Source organism: Camelus ferus, chromosome 14 (genome assembly GCF_009834535.1).
Source record: "Camelus ferus isolate YT-003-E chromosome 14, BCGSAC_Cfer_1.0, whole genome shotgun sequence".
Lineage (NCBI taxonomy): Eukaryota > Metazoa > Chordata > Mammalia > Artiodactyla > Camelidae > Camelus > Camelus ferus.
The window spans coordinates 27,960,777-27,979,958 of NC_045709.1; the positions used below are offsets into that span (position 1 = coordinate 27,960,777).

General features: G+C 40.2%; 1 protein-coding gene across 3 annotated transcripts in view; it reads right to left on the minus strand.

Moving 5' to 3' along the window:
* TNFSF13B (TNF superfamily member 13b) overlaps window positions 1–19,182 on the minus strand; it is a 71,046-nt gene that overhangs the window by 2,255 nt on the left and 49,609 nt on the right. For 2 of the 3 annotated variants that reach the window (XM_032496675.1, XM_032496674.1), the window contains 4 exons: window positions 13,514–13,570; window positions 12,809–12,901; window positions 1,936–2,048; window positions 1,698–1,848 (listed from right to left, as the gene is read on the minus strand). In XM_032496675.1, coding sequence (XP_032352566.1) covers window positions 1,698–1,848; window positions 1,936–2,048; window positions 12,809–12,901; window positions 13,514–13,570 — 414 coding nt within the window. The remainder of the gene's footprint in view (window positions 1–1,697; window positions 1,849–1,935; window positions 2,049–12,808; window positions 12,902–13,513; window positions 13,571–19,182) is intronic. The other variant, XM_006195176.3, reaches the window with a different exon arrangement.

Sequence of the window (19,182 nt, forward strand, 5' to 3'; positions counted from 1 at the left end):
AATTATCATAGAGACTGAAGATAATCTAGTATTTGACAAAGGCTATATATCACAGAACATCAAGTAATAGTAACTCTCAAAATAAAGGTGCAAACCAACCACTTTTAAAAGTAGGTTCCATTTCAGATTTCAACACTGAGTTTCTGGCTCTTTCAATTCTCCCAGATTATAACAAACGGCTCTAACTTTTCCTACAATAAACATACTAAACTTGCTAATGAAATAATGAAGATTCAGCTCTGTGTACAAAAGAGGTTCCTTAGTGTTATGCTGAGCTCCTTAAATGGACCATTTTAATTTTTTTCAGATTATTACGAAAGCACTTTATACACTTATACACCAATGTGTGGTGTTTAATGGTTTCAAACAAATTCGCCCTAGAACAGATGAAAACTGAAAACTTAAATTTCCTAAAGAACAGTTTTCGTAAAACATACTAAGCTATCAGCATTGAGAACTATCTTGAAGTAGTCAAGTTAATTACTCTTAAAAAGTCAGGTACTTAGGAACTCTGGCCAAGTAAATGTGAGATGCTCAGATGATAAGAAAATCTGAAAAAGACTTTGTTGTAAAGCTCCAAGTATTAATTATAGACAAATAACAGATTGGAGTGGCCACACTGATTACAAATACTTAGCAACACCCAAATACTGGTCACCACTGGCCACAGGGAAACCTCTCTATGAAAATTAGGGAATTTCAACTTAACACACTTCCTCCTCACCCCATCAAAGCTATTTATTGCTGTGGGTCCAGGATGACAATCGTCTCCTTTATTGTGAACTATTTTCCTTCCTTTTTTTTTTTTTTTTAACAGATTCATTGTGCAATTGTCAGTAAATGCCTTTGAAACACAGTCCTTCAAATTGCACAGCCACCCTACCCTCCAAACCTGTGTTTCACACTGTCATTCACACTAACTGAAGACCTTCCTTGGGGTCCTGAATGGATTTATCAAAAATTACCAGAGAGAAAAAAATGTGTTTAATGCAAGGTTTTCCCCCCCATATACTGGCCTTGATTAATCTGGAATTACCTCCAAAACAAAATGATTGACAGTTACCGCCCAAACAGACCTGAGATCGAGAGAGCTTATCTTTCCCCTTCTCTCCATCCCTTGGGCCCTGAGCTGAGACACAGGCGGACTCCCACACTCCACTCCCCACGATCGCCCATCTGGTGTCCATCCACACCAGACTTCACCTGCAGGAAGGTGAGAGAAGCCATTGTGCCACTTGCCCTGACCCTCAAACTGGCCAAAGGCATCTCTTCTGTTGTAAATAAAGAAGAGACACTATGGCTTCCAATCGGGTCAGACCTGCTGTCTTAAACCCAGTTCTGGAGCTTAGTAGCTTTGCAGCCTCAGACAGTGTTTGCTGCCTCTCTGTGTCTCAGATCCCACCCCACTTCAACAGGGAGGATTACATGAAGGGGCACAGGCAAAGTGGCTGGCATGCAGTGATCACTCTCTTATCATTCTATCGTTGCTGTTATTACAGAAGACGACACAGGTGAGGATCCTTCTCGGTGCTGACTGCTGTGAAGTTCCTGCCATTCCAAATGTTTTTGAAAATGGTAAACCTGTTAGTGCTGATTTCCTCAGTCTCAGTGACACAGACTAGCTTATGATTCAAGATAATACAAACCACACAGTATTTTGAGGAATGTCTTTCTATTTATACAAAATTATTATTTACCAGCTGAATAACAGGAATTATTGGGTAGTGTTTCAGGCATGTTTTGAATACATCGGAACAAAGTCACCAGACTCAATTCGTCCCCAAAGACGTGGACTTTTTTCCTCTGTATTAGGTGTCCCATGGCAAAGGTGTTATCGGTGTATAAAACCTGGGAAGCAAACCAAAGAACTTTGTCAGAAGTGAGCACAAAATGGGAGGTGTTGGAAAATGACAACAGCATTAGGGTTGGACCTACCTGACCATATATGAAGAAGTAACCTGTTTCTTTGACCAATATTTTATTTTCTTTTTCTTCAAGGGCTCTTCCTCTCTTAAAGCTGAGAAGCCATGGAACAAATGTGTAAGCTCCTACAATGAAGAGAATGATTTATAAGGTAAAAACACTGAGAAAAGCAGTTTTGACCTCCACTTAGTTGCTAAACTAAGTCTGAAACTTAGAGAATTTCATCTTTAAAAACAAAGAGGAAACAGAGAAATCACAGTCCTCCAGTGGTTTCTCAGCCTCAGTGACATACTTTTCCAGGCAAGTATCAGATACGGGAACTTGAAAGCAAACACTTCATGTGAAATGTCGGGGTTTTCTAGTTCTTCTGTATTCAGCAACTTTCATAATAAAGGCTGGTCTGGATGGGAAAGTCTGGAGCAAAAAATGGACAAAATGTCTCTGAATAACAGACCAACAGAGATTTTGGGGGGTCTTCTTTGATTCTGTTGGGGAGGAAGAAATTTTCCTCTACCCTTCAGGTTCTTCTGGCTGGTCTAAGAATTAAAATGATATGAGGCAGATCAATAGGAGAAAATCAAACAAAAGTTTAACAACAGGTGTACATGGGAGAGCCCCAGGAACACTGAGCTCTGTGCCAAAGCCCTCAGCTTGAATACCATTTTCAGCTAAAGACAAAAAAAGGATGTTACGAGTGGCGGCTTGGGACTTCAAAGGGGAGGAAGGCAATTCACCAAGAGATGGAAAAGCAAAAGTGTGGTAAACAAATGTTTGCTAGGCCACCAGAGTCAGCGGGACCCAGGGTGGGGACTCTGATCCTAGGCCCTGCCTGAGCTTCCCCCACCACCCTTAGCCCATATTCTCTGCAGATGTCTCTGGTGATGGCTCTGTTCCAGGACCAAGCCCTCTATCTAAACTCTTTTAGTCAGTTAAGGAGGGAGGTAACAAGAAAAACTTCCTGAGTCTTCTTAAAAATAATAATTAAAAATAATCAGCCTAAATTAGATCCTCACACCAAAGAGATACATTTTAGGGCGGTAAATGTGGCTCCGCTCTAGTTCCCAGAGACGAGGGAGTTTTTTGTGGAGACTTTAGCAAAGAGTACCAGGAGATAGCCAGCGCCCTCTCCAACAAGGCAACTGAACAGAACTTACAGAGAGAGAGAAAACTTAGTAAGACCTGATCTTTACTGGGACACGGTCAGGGCCCTTTATGAGAGCTGTCTGAAATATTCAAGCTGAAAGTGGCTTCTGCTCAATACACCAATTCTCCTCCAGCAGCCCTCAGACTTCACTTGGGGAGTGACGGGGGAGCCACTGTACTCAAAGAGGCAGAGAGAAGACAGTGGCCAAAGAAACAGGCAGCAAAAGGGGCTCAAATGGCAAAGCCAGAACACCTACCGAGAAAGTAAGCCAAACTTCCCATGAACTCACAGGCTAAGGTCACCGGATTTGTCACCATCACGTTGTGTAAAGACTGGCGTAAACAGTGGACCCTCAGGCTAGAGACTGGGAAATTGGGGTTATAAGTAAAATGGTATAAAAATAAGTGATGCAATTAGGGAAATGGTAATGTAACAAGAGAATAGTCTAAAATCATATTAAAAATACTCCTATGTAATTGGCAGTGCTGGGCCACACGTGTCCCCAGACTTCACCTTGGTCATAACTAGAAGAGAAACAAAATCAGTACTAAAATTCAGGGTGTACAGGATGATACGCCAGAAGCTCAGGAAAAGAACACCTTGTCCCCTGATTGGCTGTAAAGGAAATCTCGCCCTGCGGGTTCTCCCAAGGAGGCCCCGGAGGATGGAGGCAGCAACGGTTTCAGGTTCACAAATACAACAGTTCAGTGTAAGGGCCAACTCCAATGGTGCCCCCAGGGCCAAACCATTCTACTTGACCTTTAACCAAACAGGATTCCCAAGGGAAGCCTATAAAACAAGAACCACAGATTTTCTGAATATTTCTGAGGCCTGAAGAGCCAGAGGTGACCAAAGACGATTACACTGTGAATTCAACTTAAAATAAAGCAAGTCCTTAAGGCAGCCGGCAAGGCTCACGTCTCACAGAGGGAGGGAGGGGAGCGCGAGGGTCTGGGGGCAGGCGTGCACGGGGAGAAGGGAGGGCGAGCGAACCCCACAGACCTCCCCCACTCCTCTCCTGTGCTCCCAGGCGGAGTGAGCGCTCCCAGCTGTGCGCTCTTCCCCAGGGAGTCTCAGAGAAACCTTTTCCTGAAATGGAAAACCTCCAGCGCCATCACCTGTTTTGATATAACATCATTTCAGCAAAAAAGATGATAATAACATAGTTTTAAATTCTGCTTAAATAAGATCATGTGCCCAAAGCATTTTTTAATGTAGAGTCTGGAAATACGAGGAGGAATTAATACCATGGCTGTGGTTGCTGTCAGAGGCAAGCTGATGACCGAAGGCGACTGTTTTCACGGTAGGAAAGACACTTATTTGATGTTCTGACCACAGAGGGCTTTTTTCGCCCTTCCAGCCCTACACATTTTAGATGCTAACTTCTCTGAGTCCGGGGATGGTTTATGTTTGGTTCCCTCCTATTTCCCCAGGGCTAAAAAGGATGACTGGCCCACAGCAGATGCAGCAAATATTTATTAAATGAATTAACTCAACTTTAAACATAAAATACTTCAGGATGGTGGCGTACTATGCAATTAGTCATGAACATTCCGCTGTATTCTGAAGGCATTTACTACCTGTTTACTGAAACTCCGGGAAATGAAACACCCGCATCATAGAGACAATAGGTATTCCTGAATGGAAGCAAAACACATATTTCTAAAACTGCTTCTTTATATTCCAATCAGAGATATTTACTGACTAAAAAAAAAAAAGAAATTTGCAATACCTTAAATTGAGCCCCTACTTCTGGACACCATGCTTATCTATAAAATTAGTGAGCCAGTTTGTACCAAATTCCATGGCCGTATTGTCAGGATAGAGAGAAAACCAAATATTACGATGATATTCTTATTTTCTCTTGATATTTGCTTTTGGCATTTCATCCTATCTTGCTGGAAATATATTAAAGAGAGAGAGTACACGTTGGCTTGTTTTTATGTACTGTCTGGGTTTCTCCCCTGCCACCCCTGTATACACACACGCGCGTGCACACACACACACACACAGATTATACTCCATTAGGCCAAGGAAATGACTAAGCTGTAGTCAGAGCTGTAAACCCAAATGCCAAGAGTAGAGCCTAGCACAGGAACCTGAGCAGGTGCACGTAGGGGCCTTCCCAGTGACAGACCCCTCTGTGTCCCTGCTTATTGTCGACTAGGAAAAGCGGTTATGGAAACACACCATGACTTCCTAAGCCCTCCGTCTGGAACAAAGAACAGGCCCTGCCAGTTAATGTTTGGGAAAGCAGAGAATGCAGAAACACAGAAAGGACAGTCAGGCAGGAGAGCAGCCGTAAGTTAAACAGTCAATTAGTCACAAGGGCTTCCAGTTCAGTTTCAAAGGTGAAGGTAAGTCTGGTGCACATTCCCAAGCTGTTCTGCAGATACCAAAAGACCCACCAGGTGAAGAAAGTCGACTGTGTGCTGACCACCAGCACATAGCCCTAGACCACTGGAAACCAAAAGTTGATGATGTCGACTGCTGACACAGCACCCTATTATCTCACCACCAACCAATCAGAAGAGAGTGCACAAACTGATCACTCACCTTGAGACCCTCTCCCTCACACTGCCCTTAAAAACCCTTCCCGAAAGTCATCCTGGAGTTCAAGTCTTTTGAGCACAAGCTGCCCATTCTCCTTGCTTCGCCTTGTAATAAACACTGTACTTTCCTTCTTCACAACCTGGTGTCAGTAGATTGGCTTCACTGCACATAGGACGAGGAGGCCCAAGTTCGGTTCAGTTCCAAATCTAGTATGTACTCAATCAGTATGTGCTGCTGAATGAACTTTAAATCTAAGAAAATATGCTAAAAGACTAATTCAAAGCTAAAGTAATTATAAATGTAAGTGTAAGTGTTATGTGTCTACATCTTAAGACTTAGATTTTCAGCTTGCTAGTTAGCCCACAGATAAACGCTAATAACAAGAGAACATGCACTAAATGCTTATTCTGTAGAAAGATTTCCTAAGCTAGCATGCATCACACCTTACAGCAGATACTGAAGAATTTGGAAGTAAATTCCAAGAGTATTAACGCTTATTTTTGTTAGTCAACAGCTAAAACATAGATGTACCTTGATAAAGTATAAACTTCCCAGCTCCACGAAGCCTTAAATGCAGTGTTAAATTCTACTGCGAGATTAAAAGTCAATCTCATCACTGCCTCTATGAAATCATGATGTTAAAAAGCAGAATAAACAAAAGACTTCCACTCTTAACATGGCTGTGGCAATTACGTCTCTCCTCTTTTACCTCCTGTAGGTCCTATGAAAGAAACAGACAGATGCGTGTTCTCCAAAATAACTGTGATGGACGCCAAAAGCAACTGAGACCACACTGAAGCTGAGCGTAGAAGTGAAGAGAAGCAGCAAAGAAAATGGCACGAAAGCCTGGAAGCAGCCAAGTTCACAAAGAGCCAGCAAAAATCCACTCGCTGAAGGTGAAGAACCCCTAACACAGAAATTCTACAGACAGACAATACAGGAAATGTCAACATTAGCTACAAGAACTTGGGAAATTAGGAGGGGAAAAAAAACCCCTTCATTTAAATGAAAATAAAAGTAAACATTTCAGAAGGGGACCTAGGTTTTGCACAAAACAAAATGAGATGGAATAAAGAAAAAGTTAAGAATTTGAGAAAAATTGTAGAATTATAGACCATAAAAGACATGCAGATAATCACTAGCGTGTACATCACTGGACCCCTAAAGACAAAACAAACAACAGAAAGGCAAGCAGAGCAACCACTTAGAGCTGCTGCAGGCTTGAAAGGCCCATCGCGGCTCAGGGAAAGTTGCTTCGGAAGAGGTTTGTTACTTTCTTATTGCAGCTGTAAGCAGTAACTACAAACTTAGTGGCTTAAAGCAATAAACATTTATTATCTCCCAATGTTAAACATCAGAAGTCTCACTGGACAAGAATCAAGATGCTGGCAAGTCTGTGTTCCTTCTGGATGCTGGAATAACCATCTTGTCTCCTCCAGCTGCTATGGCTGGCCTGCTTTCTTGGGCTTGTAGCCCCTCCACTCTTCCCAGGCAACAAACACATCATTCTGAACTCTGCTTTTATCACCACATCACCTTCTCTGACTCCGACCCTGCTAAATCCCTCATATAAGGGCCTTTGTGATTATACTCAGCCTGTTCAGATAACCCAGAACAATCTCCCCAAATTCCTTATCTTAATCATGTCTGCAAAGTCCCAGATGTAGGGGAGTAAACTCACGGGTTTCAGGGATTAGAATGTGGGCGTCTTTGGGAGCGTATTATTCTACCTGCCACAGCAGTCAACCCTGAGATACACAGTAAAATAAATACTACATTTTTAAGGGGCATGAATCATTCTTTGTACAACGAGGCCAGATAGTCAAGACAGTCGAGCCACTTTGGAGAAGAAAAATTTCTCTTACCTTAGTTTTCTTCAGAGTACATATAACGCCAAAGGCAAAAAACAGTGAAGGAATTCCTACAAGATCCTCAGGTAAAGAGAGGTTAAACTGAGGATTTCATACCCAGCCACCTGTCCTTAAAGTATCAAAACTACAAAGGAACAGCTTTGTTACTGCAGATACTTAGTAAGCACTGTTCTCAGGAAGCCATTTTGAGTAAATGAGTAGAGAACAAAATTCAGCAAAATATGAATGAGGAAACCACAGCAAAGGGACTTGCAATGGGTACTGAAAACCAAGACAAAGACACATAAAAAGGATGGTTTGATGAAAAAGAATGAAACAGTTTTAATCCACGACAATGTAGAGATTATATAAGTAACAAATATTGAGAAGTAGTGGACAGTAATTCATCAATGGCCTCATTTGGAACAGCTGGGGTTCAACGGATACACATTAAACTTGACAGATCAAGTAATAGAAGTATGAACATTGGGAGTTTGAGATGTGCAGATACTGACTACTATATATAAAACAGATAAACAACAAGTTTATACTGTATAGCACAGGAAACTACATTCAATATCTTATAGTAACTTACGGTTAAAAAGAATATGAAAATGAATATATGCATGTTCATGTATGACTGAAGTATTGTGCTGTACACCAGAATCTGACAAAACACTGTAAACTCACTATACTTCAATAAAAATATATTAAAAATAGTACATAGATAATAAACATTAAGAAATATAGTATCACTATCAAAAAAATGGATGATGAAGGACAGGAATGATAGAGAAAGAGAAATCATATTTAATTTTATTACTGATCGTAGTAGACAATCAATAGATATTATCTAAAGATATAATTATAGATGTCAGAGTAACATCATGGGAAACAGCAGCGTAGAAAGCTCAGGAATAAGTCCCTCTCTGAAGCTGCAATTAAGCTTGCAAAAACTTACAGAATCAATGTTTTTGGATATATGAAATCTAGTAAATAAAAAAAACTTATAGGGACAAAGGGAATGTTTAATGAAAAAAAAGAGATTAAATTTCAGTAAGAAAGTACTGTGGTATTTCTGCTTACTCACTGACCACATCTCATTCTCCATCTCAGTGGCAGCCATGGAGATGGTGGCCTGAGTTCCAGCTGGTGTCTTGCTGATGCCAGGAAGTGCAATATTCACTGTGTTCTCAAAACACTGTAACTCTGCATTTTGACCTGTCTGGAGGCTCCCTTTAGATGGGAGAAGCTCTTCAGGCTGGTGTCAGTCCAAAGTATTAAAGACACAGATGACCTGTAGCCACCCGTGACAAGGAACAGCAGAGGTAGGGCAAACAGCAGACTGACCAAAAATCTGAGGACAATGAGGCTAAGGAGGAAGGTACCTCAAGGAATAAGGGCTTTGAAGCGCCGCCACATCCACCAAGGAATCTGCAGTGCATTGTGTCTGACCGGAGCCAGACTGCTCAGGAAAGACTTAGAAGAACCCTAAGCTATCATCTCCTGTTGATCTTTGATTGCTTCACAAAAAGGTTGGGAAGTCTAAGGCAGAGCCGCTGGTAGCCTGGCTAAATGTTTTAGGAGTTCCCGAGCTCAGAGCTAATCTGCTACGAAAAGGGGAATCTGTTTTTTGATGGTTTTGGTTCCTAGTATTAAAGTAAATCTCTGTCAGGATTAGGACTGGAGATAAATCTCTAATAGGCTGATTACTGCAGAGATAACACAAAAAAAGTCTTCAGTGACCACACAGAACAAAGAGTACAATTTAGTTTTTGAGAAAATATTTTGGGAAATTCAATAAACAAATGGACAATTGCAGCCCACAACAAATCAACAATCAAGAACAGCAAACCCTGGGGATGGGATTTCCAGAGTTACCACACTATAATATTCAAATTGTCCAATTTCCAAAGAAAAATTCAAAGCATATAAACAAACAGAAAATTACGGGCCATTCACAGGGAAATAACTGGCAGAAACCATTCCTAAGGGAGCCCAGACACTGGACTTACCAGTCTAAGACTTTACATCTTGAAGATACTCTTAAAGAGCTAAAGGAAACCATGGACAGAGAACTTAAGAAAACAGACATGTTAGTAAAGAGATAAAAATTGCTGTAAAAGGAACTATGTTCTTTATTTAGAAAGAAATTGTGGAGCTAAAAATTAAAATAGCTGAAATAAAAATTGTACTGGTGAGGTTACACAGGACACTTACTTCACCAAGCAGAAGACAGAATCAGCAAACTTGAATATAGGACAACTGAAATTACCCAGTTTGAGAAATAGAAAGAAAAAGGAATTAAAGGAAGTGAAAAGAGCATAAGGGACATATAGGACACTCTCAATCAGACTAACATAAGCATTTATAGGAGTCACAGAAGGAGAATAGAGGAGGGCAGAAAGAATACTTGAAAAAAATAATTACCAAACTCTTCCCAACTTTGAGGAAAGAATCAATCAACATATCCAAAAAGCTGAATGAATTCCAAGAAGGACAAACTCAAAGAGATTCATTCCAAGATGCATTATAACTAGTAGTTGAAAGAAAAGACAAGCAGAGAATTTTGAAAGTAACAAGAGAGAAGCAATTCTTCAAGTACAGGGAAGCTCAATAAGGTTAACAGATGATTTCTTACTTAAGCATGCAGGCATATAAGCAAAAGGCAATGGGATGACGTATTTAAGGTTCTGAATGAGGAATTATGTCAGCAAGATAGTAGTGTAGGAAGCCTTATTTCTCACCCCCTTGCAGAAATGATGATTTAACAATAATATTGCTACCAAAATACCTTGAAGAGGCAGTCAGGATCCAGGTAAGAAGTAGAAGCACCTTAGAGGAGCACAAACTGAGAAACAGAGCTATATGAGTGAAAACAGAAATTTCAATTTACTCACATCAGTTCCTCCTCCAAATAGGCTTAGCTCAGCCCCAAGAAGACTGCTTCAGCCCCTGATTCTCCCATGAAGGGATGGCGAGATTGGAGTGTGCACCTGGCCTCGTGGCCTCCCAGGTGCCTTCTGTGGAACTGGTTTCTAGCTTGCCTCCTACTGAGCACTGAACAACCAAAAGAGCTTGGTTCCCTGAGATAGAAACAGAAAAGGGGGAGGGCATCCCCTTATAGCCAGTATTTTTTTTTTTTTTCATGATTGGGGAAAAGCAGAGAATTGATGCTTTTCCTCAGGAGGGAAGGAAGAAAGTAAAAGGGCTTTACTCCTAGTCTTAGAGGAACTACTACTGAGCACTGCTGACCAGTGAAAGTGTATCCCAGTCAAAATCAGTCCATGAATACAGACAGTAGCTGCTTCTTCAAATGCACAGACAGCAAAGTAAATTGACAAGAAATATGAGGAGTCACTAAGGAAGAAAACAGATCTCCGATAACAATCTGAAAGAAATGGCTATAATGAGTTGCAAATCACTTTCAATTCTAGTGTAAAAGTTAAAAGACAGAAGTACTAAAAAGAACTGTAACTACAATAATTTGTTGATAGCTACACAATAAAAACAGAAGTCAACTGTCACATTAATAGGAAAAAGTGTGGGCGAGGGAGAAGTAAAAGTGTAGGTTTTGTACGAGATCAAAGTTAAGATGTTATCAGCTTAGAATAGAATATTGTAACTCAGCTGTTTTATGTAAACCCTGTGGTAAGCACAAATAAAAACCTGTAGTAAATACACAACATGTGAAGAGAATCAAAGCATACTGCTGCTAAAAATAACCAAGGGACACAGAGAAAGACATGGAGAGAGGAAGAAAGGAAGAGAGGAAGAGTCAGAAAACAATTAACAAAATGGAAGTAAGAAGTCCTCATTATCAACAATCATTTTAAATACAAATGGATTAAATTTCCCAATCAAAAGTCATAGAGTGGCTAAATGGATTTAAAAAACCAAAATCCAACCATATTCTGCCCACAAGAGACTCACTGTAGCTTTAACGACACACAAAGGCTGAAAATGAAGGGTCAGAAATCAATATTCCATGCAAATGGTAAACAAGAGAGAAGTGGCTATTCTTATAACAGACAAAATAGACTTTAAGTCAAAACTGTCACATGAGACAGAAAGGGGCATCATGTAATGATAAATGGATCAATTCATCACGAGGATCTAATAAATACAAACACATAGGCACTCAACATTGGAGCCCGTAAATATATAAAACAAACATTAACAGATTTGAAGGAAGAAAAGACAGCAATGCCCCACCTTCAACAACGGGTAGATCACACAAAAGAAAGCCAGTGAGGAAACAGCGTACCTGCACAACCCTACAGATCGAATGGACTTAACAGATACATAACGGTCCATCTCACAGTAGCAAAATGTACATTCTTAAGTGCACAAGGCAGATTCTCTAAGACAGATAAAATGGTAGGGCACAAAATAAGTCTTAAACTTAAGACTGAAATCCTATCAAGTACCTTTTCCAACTACAATGGTATGAAACTAGAAATCAATTAACAGGAGAAAAGTCAAAAAACTTACAAATATGTGGAAATTAAACAACACCCTCCTGAATAACCAGTAGGTCAAAAAGGGTATCAAAACATAAATGAAAACTGCCTTCACACCTACGACTGAAACTTTATGCTGTACACCAGAAATTGACACAACATGGCAAACCGACTTCACTTCAATTGAAAAAAAATGTAAAAAAGAAAAACCTATCTTGAGACAAATAAAAATGGAAATACAACCTACCAAAACTTACAGGAGGCAGGAAAGCAGTACTGCCAGAATGTTCACACACACTTAACATTTACACGTTCAAGGTTTCCGGGCATCACAATCCATCGGCCCAAACAGCAAAGCACCCAGATACGCTCCCCTGGGCCAGTGGAGAGCCGCCGTGGCGCCTGGGAGACCACGACACTGTGAAAGGCACACTCACGGTTGGGGAGCAGCTGTATCTTTCTGGGTGATTTATAGCATCTTTTGTTTGGGGCCAAATGTGTAAAACAAACTTTTTCCAAGTTAGTTTTTTTAAACTGTATTTTTGGTCCTTGGGGTCTTCTTCTGGCTTTATTTTAATTCCTAGGAAACAGTTTGCTACCTCATAAAAATTGCAAACATATGACTTTGGAGAACACAGAGCAATAATAATAGAATTTCAAATCGTTTAGCATTTGTGTTACATTTAGGATAATTAAAGTCACACAGAAAAATTCAGATGCAAGATAGCATTCCAGGCAATCACAGCAAGGCCAGTCCAAATTCATTATCTTTCCTGTGTCTCCACCTCCGGCCCCCAGCTTAGCCTCCCAACACCTCTGAATGCCCTTCTGTGCTTCACGCCCCAACATTCCTTTGCCGCGCGCCCCCGCCTCACCTGTTTTATTTTCCTCCGTACCACTGAATTTTATTATTCTCCATTTTACTTGTTCATTGTTTTTCTGTTTTCCCCTCATCAGAAGGTAAATTCCTTGAAAGTGAGGAACCACATATATATTACTCACTGCTAAGCCCCCGTGTCCACACGGTAACTGGAAGAGTGCATGTTCTTAGCCAGTATATGTAAAATGTAAAGGACTGATTTCCTACTGGAGATTTATCATAAAAATGTTATATTTATTTGTACATGTTATATAATTATTGATAAATTAACACAAAATGTTTATGATATGTTCAGTTTTATCTTCATCCTATTATAATTTCTACAACCTAATAATGTAATAGGAGAATTAGTATTTGTGAAGATGAACTTGAGGCACCATAGAAGTTAAAATGATTTCTAAATAACAAAAGACTGAATTTGGCTGAGTATTGATTTTGTTTTATAATATGCTAATTATTTAAAATTTCTAAGCATTCGTTTTCTTAAGATAATTCTCTTTGTTAGATGATTACACTAGCCTAAATATTTATTCCCCAACCATTTAAAATAAATTTATCCTTTTACATCTGATTCTAAGAAGTTTTGAGGCACACAGGTGACTTGAGATGCGGTTTTAATACAGTCTTTGGACTTGAACTGTACAAGCAATTGAACTGAACTGAATTCTAAGTGGAAAATTTCCCGAAAGTATGTTATTACCTTTTCGTATAGTAGGCGTGTCACTGTCTGCAATTAGCTGCAAGCAATCTTGAGTAACTGAAAATCAAAAATATATCATTTTAGTTACTTGAATAGAAAGAGTAAGGGAACAAAGAGGGCTGAGATACAAAGCAACAAACCCACACTTCCAGTGACGCCGAATCAGTTATACTTTCTACACTGCCTGTATGCTGTTCCTAAAATTATTTTAGGCAATTTGCCCACAGATTTTTTTTAATAAAACTTGTACTTAAAATACAATATGTATTTGAAATTCAAGTTTAGAAAACCTCTATGTGCTATTGAAATATAGTAAGAATATTATCATTACGCTTTAGCTTAACTTGTTCTAAAATGTTACACCTGCACAGAAAGCAGGTTTAGCCTCTGGCACGTGTTTCCCAGTTCTCTCCAACACACAAGCCAGTTAAACAATCAGATTACTCTGAAATGATTTCTTGTTTAAGAAATCTGTCATTAAACAGTAACTCATCAGTACTGAAAATGCTACTATTAATAATCCTGAAAATAAAAATAATTGTTAACATTTATTGAGCTGACATAAATCCAGGCAACTTCACAAAAGCCCTAAAACTCACATACTGGAAACCACATCTCAGAAAATGTAAACAACGCGTCCAGTCCCCAGGGGCGGAAGGTGACAGGGCCAGAACTTAATCACGCTGCTCCACTCCAGGGCCAAAGCCAGGCTTTTGGTGAAGTATTTTGGACCAGAAAGAAAAAGAGAGCTGCAACATCTTTTTAAGAGCAAATGGAAGATTTCCCTGAGACTGCAGCATGAGTGCAGCTTCTGGGAAGCGCCAATTCACATCACAAATTACACACAGACTACCCCAAAGAACACTCAAAGGAACATGCAACAGTTCTGTTAAATAAAGACAAATGCCTTCAGGTCAAAGCCAAACAGTCACACTGCCTGTAGGAAAAGAAAATGAAGTCGTAAATACCTATGCAAACAGGGGACATAAACATAAATGGGCCTATTTTAAATTAAGAAAATACTGGTTTAGATTGTTCACTATACAGCAAGTATTTTATTTGGCGTTGAAGTAATGCTTTAAAGATATGCTCCTCAACATATACACGTCAAGAGCTTAACACAGTGGAGAATTCCTGCTTCAGCTGATTAATGGAAAATATGGACTAACAGAGGTCATCATTAGGTGATGTTCTGAAACTGGGCAAATGCAGAGGCTGCTAAGAATACTGTCACAGGGAGGGATCACATAAGAAAACTTACTAAGAAATTTCCCTTGAGGACAGCTTGAAGGAAGGAGTAACAGAAAATCCAAGGAGCCAGAGTCTGAAAGGCACAATGTCTAGAGCCGTCATATTAAACCTGCTATTCTGACAAACACTTCTTAAGGAATCATATGCCCGAGGCACTGTGACAAGGTCTCTGAGGGAGGCAAGGGCCCGCCAGAGCATGAGAAGCGCTTCTCGTTCCTCTGCACTTAAAAAGGAGGGATGCTGACAAGATCAAAGTCACATTTCCCAATTTCCCGTCTTTCCTCTGTGGTTGCGTGTACGTGCATCTTGTGAAGATTAAGTGAGACGACGCACGTGGAACACTTAGTATATACCCAGCATATAAAAAACAGCAACGTCACTCTAGGCTATTAGTAGTAGCAGCACTAGCCTTACTGTACTTTTTTTTTTCATCTCTGCTTCTCTCTCTCTTTTTTTTAATTGAAGTACAGTCAGTTACCAGGTGTCTGTTTCTGGTGTACAGTACAATGTCCCAGTCATGCATACATATATTCATTTTCATATTATTTTTCATTAAAAGTTATTAAAGATATTGAAAATAGTTCCCTGTGCTGTACAGAAGAAATTTGTTTTTTTATCTGTTTTTATATATAGTGGCTAACATTTGCAAATCTCAAATTCCCAAATTTATCCCGTCCTACCCCTTTCCCTTGGTAACTATAAGGTTGTTTACTATTATTATTATTGTTGTCCTTAATAGCATCAAACCAAATAAACTGGAAACATCATGGAGGGGCATTATAAGAGCACAAAGACCAAGAGAGGCTGACAGACACTGAGGAGGTACGAGAAATACTATTTCAGTTCACCATCTTCTTCACTGTTTCCGCAAAACTCCTGTAGGACACTTTTGCTATATAGACAGAAAGGGGTTTACCTAATGAGTGATGCCTCAACAATACCAAACTGATGCGAAAAATCTAAATTTTAATCTCCACAGCCCAGCCGAAACTTGTCCACAACCTACAGGCTGAACAACTACGGTCTAGTCCATCACACTGCAGCAGAAATCCAACCTTTAGAAGAAAATACACTTTGAAGAGAAATGTATTTTGCAGGAAAGAAAATGGGATATTAAAACGACAGTTCAGTAGGAGTGTCTGAGTGACGCTCACTGACGCGAGAGCTATTCGTTCATCTTCCTTATTCCAGGGAGGGTCGGGAGAGCTTCCAAGGAGACGAGTTCCTGGAGGTAAGGACAGGACCGTCCCTCCTGCTGCCCAGGTCCTGTCCACCCTATCAGTGCCATCTGCCTCTTCACCTTTCACCTCCTCCTTTTTAGGAAATTTCCTATCAGCAGCTTGTCCCCTGTCGGGTCTTCCAGGACTCCCTTTCTGATTCAGCACAGATCTGGTCTCAGACAATGGATTACTGCTCATACAAGCGGGCCACAGAAGAGCGACACTGCTTTTTGATCTCTCCCGGCAGTACAGACGTCCAGCCGCAAGAGCTTTGCAACCGCGCAGTCTAATGTAAGAGACGCATCACTGATAACAGCTTTAATATTAACCGACTGTGTTTGCTTCTCAGACAGTCTTTCACACGTCTTTCCCTCTGCTACAGTTGAGGGGAATTACACAAGAGTTTGAGACTAGTTTATCTTTTTAACCAAGGAAGGCAGTAGCATTAAAACCTTTCTTTGCTGATGAGGGGGTATATATATATATGTAATATATACATACACATATATATGTAATATATGTGGTATATTACACATATACCTATATATTATTATATAATATATAGCAGGGACAAGCAGTTTGGTGACTTTTGTTAAGTTTCTTGTTGGTAACTTATGAAAACAGTAAGAGGTGAGAGGGTTTTAAAAGACTTTCTAGAGAGCCAGATTGAGAAGTCTGTATTTGATCTACTAGAAAATAGAAAAAATATTAGGAATCTTAATTTTGAGGGGCTTGCCTGATACACGCCGGGCTTGGGCAGGATCACACGCTTGTGTGTAGAATCAGTTGCTGTAAAGGGAGAGTGAAAGCAAAGGGTCGCTGTTGACTGGTGATAAATACAACATGTGGATGATCTGGTCTAAAATGCAATGGTATCAGTGGAGCAGCCAAGATAAACTGTGAAGAAAAAATTTTCAAGTTTCTGACTAATGAGTATATGTGTTTGAAAAAGAATTAAAAACTAATAATGGGGGAGGCCAGAGCTCAGTGGTAGAGCACGCTTAATTAGCAGGCACAAGGTCCTGGGTTCAACCCCCAGGACCTCCACTAAAAAGCAAAACTAATGCTAAAAACCAGTTTTCAATTCTGGTGAATTCAGAAAGATGGCAGCTCTATAATGGCCCTGGGGAAGTTAAAAAGGTTAAAAAAGGGTGCTGACTTTTTTTAGAGAGCTTGGAATGGAGTTGATAAAATAAAATAGGCTAATTGTAACTGACAGGAGTAAAAAAATCTACTGAATTGAGGATTTTCTACGTGTGTATGTGCAAAGAAAGAGTCTTAGCATTAACTGGACACTGTCATGTACCACTCATAACGTAATTATGTTGTATGTCTGGGGGACTCAGGTAATCATTCGAACATCTTCTTAATTAAAAAAAGTCTTTAGAAGTCTAAAATGCTCTTGGAACTTACATACAAAGGGAACGTAAAACAATCCCAACTGATGACAATGAATAGGCCTGATGACATCGCACTCAGTGAGCCAGGGGGAGACAGGCACCCCTCGGAGGTAGCTCCGAGGCACCTGTCAAGGTGGCCACACACCTGTTCTCCAGCAGGTGTGTGCCTGGGAAGCCCTTGCAGCTGTCACAGGGGGACAGGGACAAAGATGTCTATCACAGCACTGTTTGTAATAATGAAAAACATTTCATGTACTGAATAAATGAAACATTCCATTCATAAAATGAGTGAACGAAGTGTATTTCACATAATGAATGAATGGAATGGTAGCCCTTTGCATAGCCTCATAAGCACTAAGAGTAAAATAACAAAAACAAAAAACAAAAAACATCATCTTCACCTAACGTTTAATCTTACAGTTGATCAAGTATTTTAATTCCCTCAATGGGTTTCCTTGCACATAAAAACCAAATCTACCTGCACAGCCTCATGAACTCTCCCCTCCTGGCCCCTGCGGTAAACACTCCTTCTCAGAACAGGTCATCTTTCTGCTTCCAAACCCTGTATTTGCCATTTTCTCCAGCTAAATATCCTCACCTCTCCAACTGGTGAAACGTCATTCACGCTTCAGGGCTCAGGTCAAATATCAAATCCTTCCCTGATCCTTCTGGCTAAATAACTAATGTCACTATACTTCGTAATACGTCATTGCAATACATGTCCCTGTGTGTGTGTGTATGTACTAACGGTTCCCGTAACCGTCTACCTCCATAGACTGTGTCACTTCATATGAAGGAGCATCATTTTTACAAATCTGCAGTGTCTGGTTTACAGCACACTAAAAAAAAAAATCTGTGGCACAAATTAGAAAACAGACATCATAACAAATCCAGCCTTTCCATGAAATTCTTAAAAGCCCCGTCCTGACGTCCCAGTTTTTAATACATGTTAAATCAAATTAAATTCAGTGTTTTAAGGAAAATCGATTCCATCTTAAAAAAAAAAAAGCCTACTTCCACAGTATCTGGACTCTGTAGCAATAAATCTTTGAGTCCGTGGGTGAGGAAAGCATTCTGCATAACGAATAATCCTCAGTCATTAGGTTTTGAAATGTCATCCATAGAACTGCAGCACACTAGAAAAATTCTTGAAGTGAATGGTTGTGTACTCTTTTTCTAAAATGTCTTACTCTTTATTTCCCAGAAGCAGCCCTAGAGCCATCCATCTGTTCGCCTCCAGCAGGCTCAGGGGGTGGGGAGGGGAAGGGGTGGGAGGGCAGCAGGGGAGGGAGGGGAGAGGAGAGCCTGAACTTCAACCCATCAACACTTGGAAAAACCCCTAAATTGAAAAAAGTAAAGGTTAATGCCAAGGTGTCGGCATGGGGGGTGTACCTCCTGCCTACATTACTAAGGTCTCTTCTTATATTTTTCTATTCCCTATTATGTTATTGTTCCCATACCCTGGGTACACTCTCCTCTCACCCCAATCTACTCAGTCTTTAAGACCCAGCTCAGCTCTTCCCGACTGTGGTCCACTTAATCTTTCAGTCTGTGACCCCCACTACGAACACCCCGAGATTCTGTAACAAGCTGTCCCGCTTGCCGGTGACGTTGTTAATTACAGTCTGGGCCTCTCCAGGATCCAATCGTTTTTCTCAACTCTGGTGTCCTACTTGAATGTTAAGTACATACAGCTCATGTAATCAAATAAACTTAGAATTTATAGTCATAGATAATCAGTTCAAACCTTACTTCTCAAATGGATTAGCTGTTTAATCATGAGATTGACACTTAATTT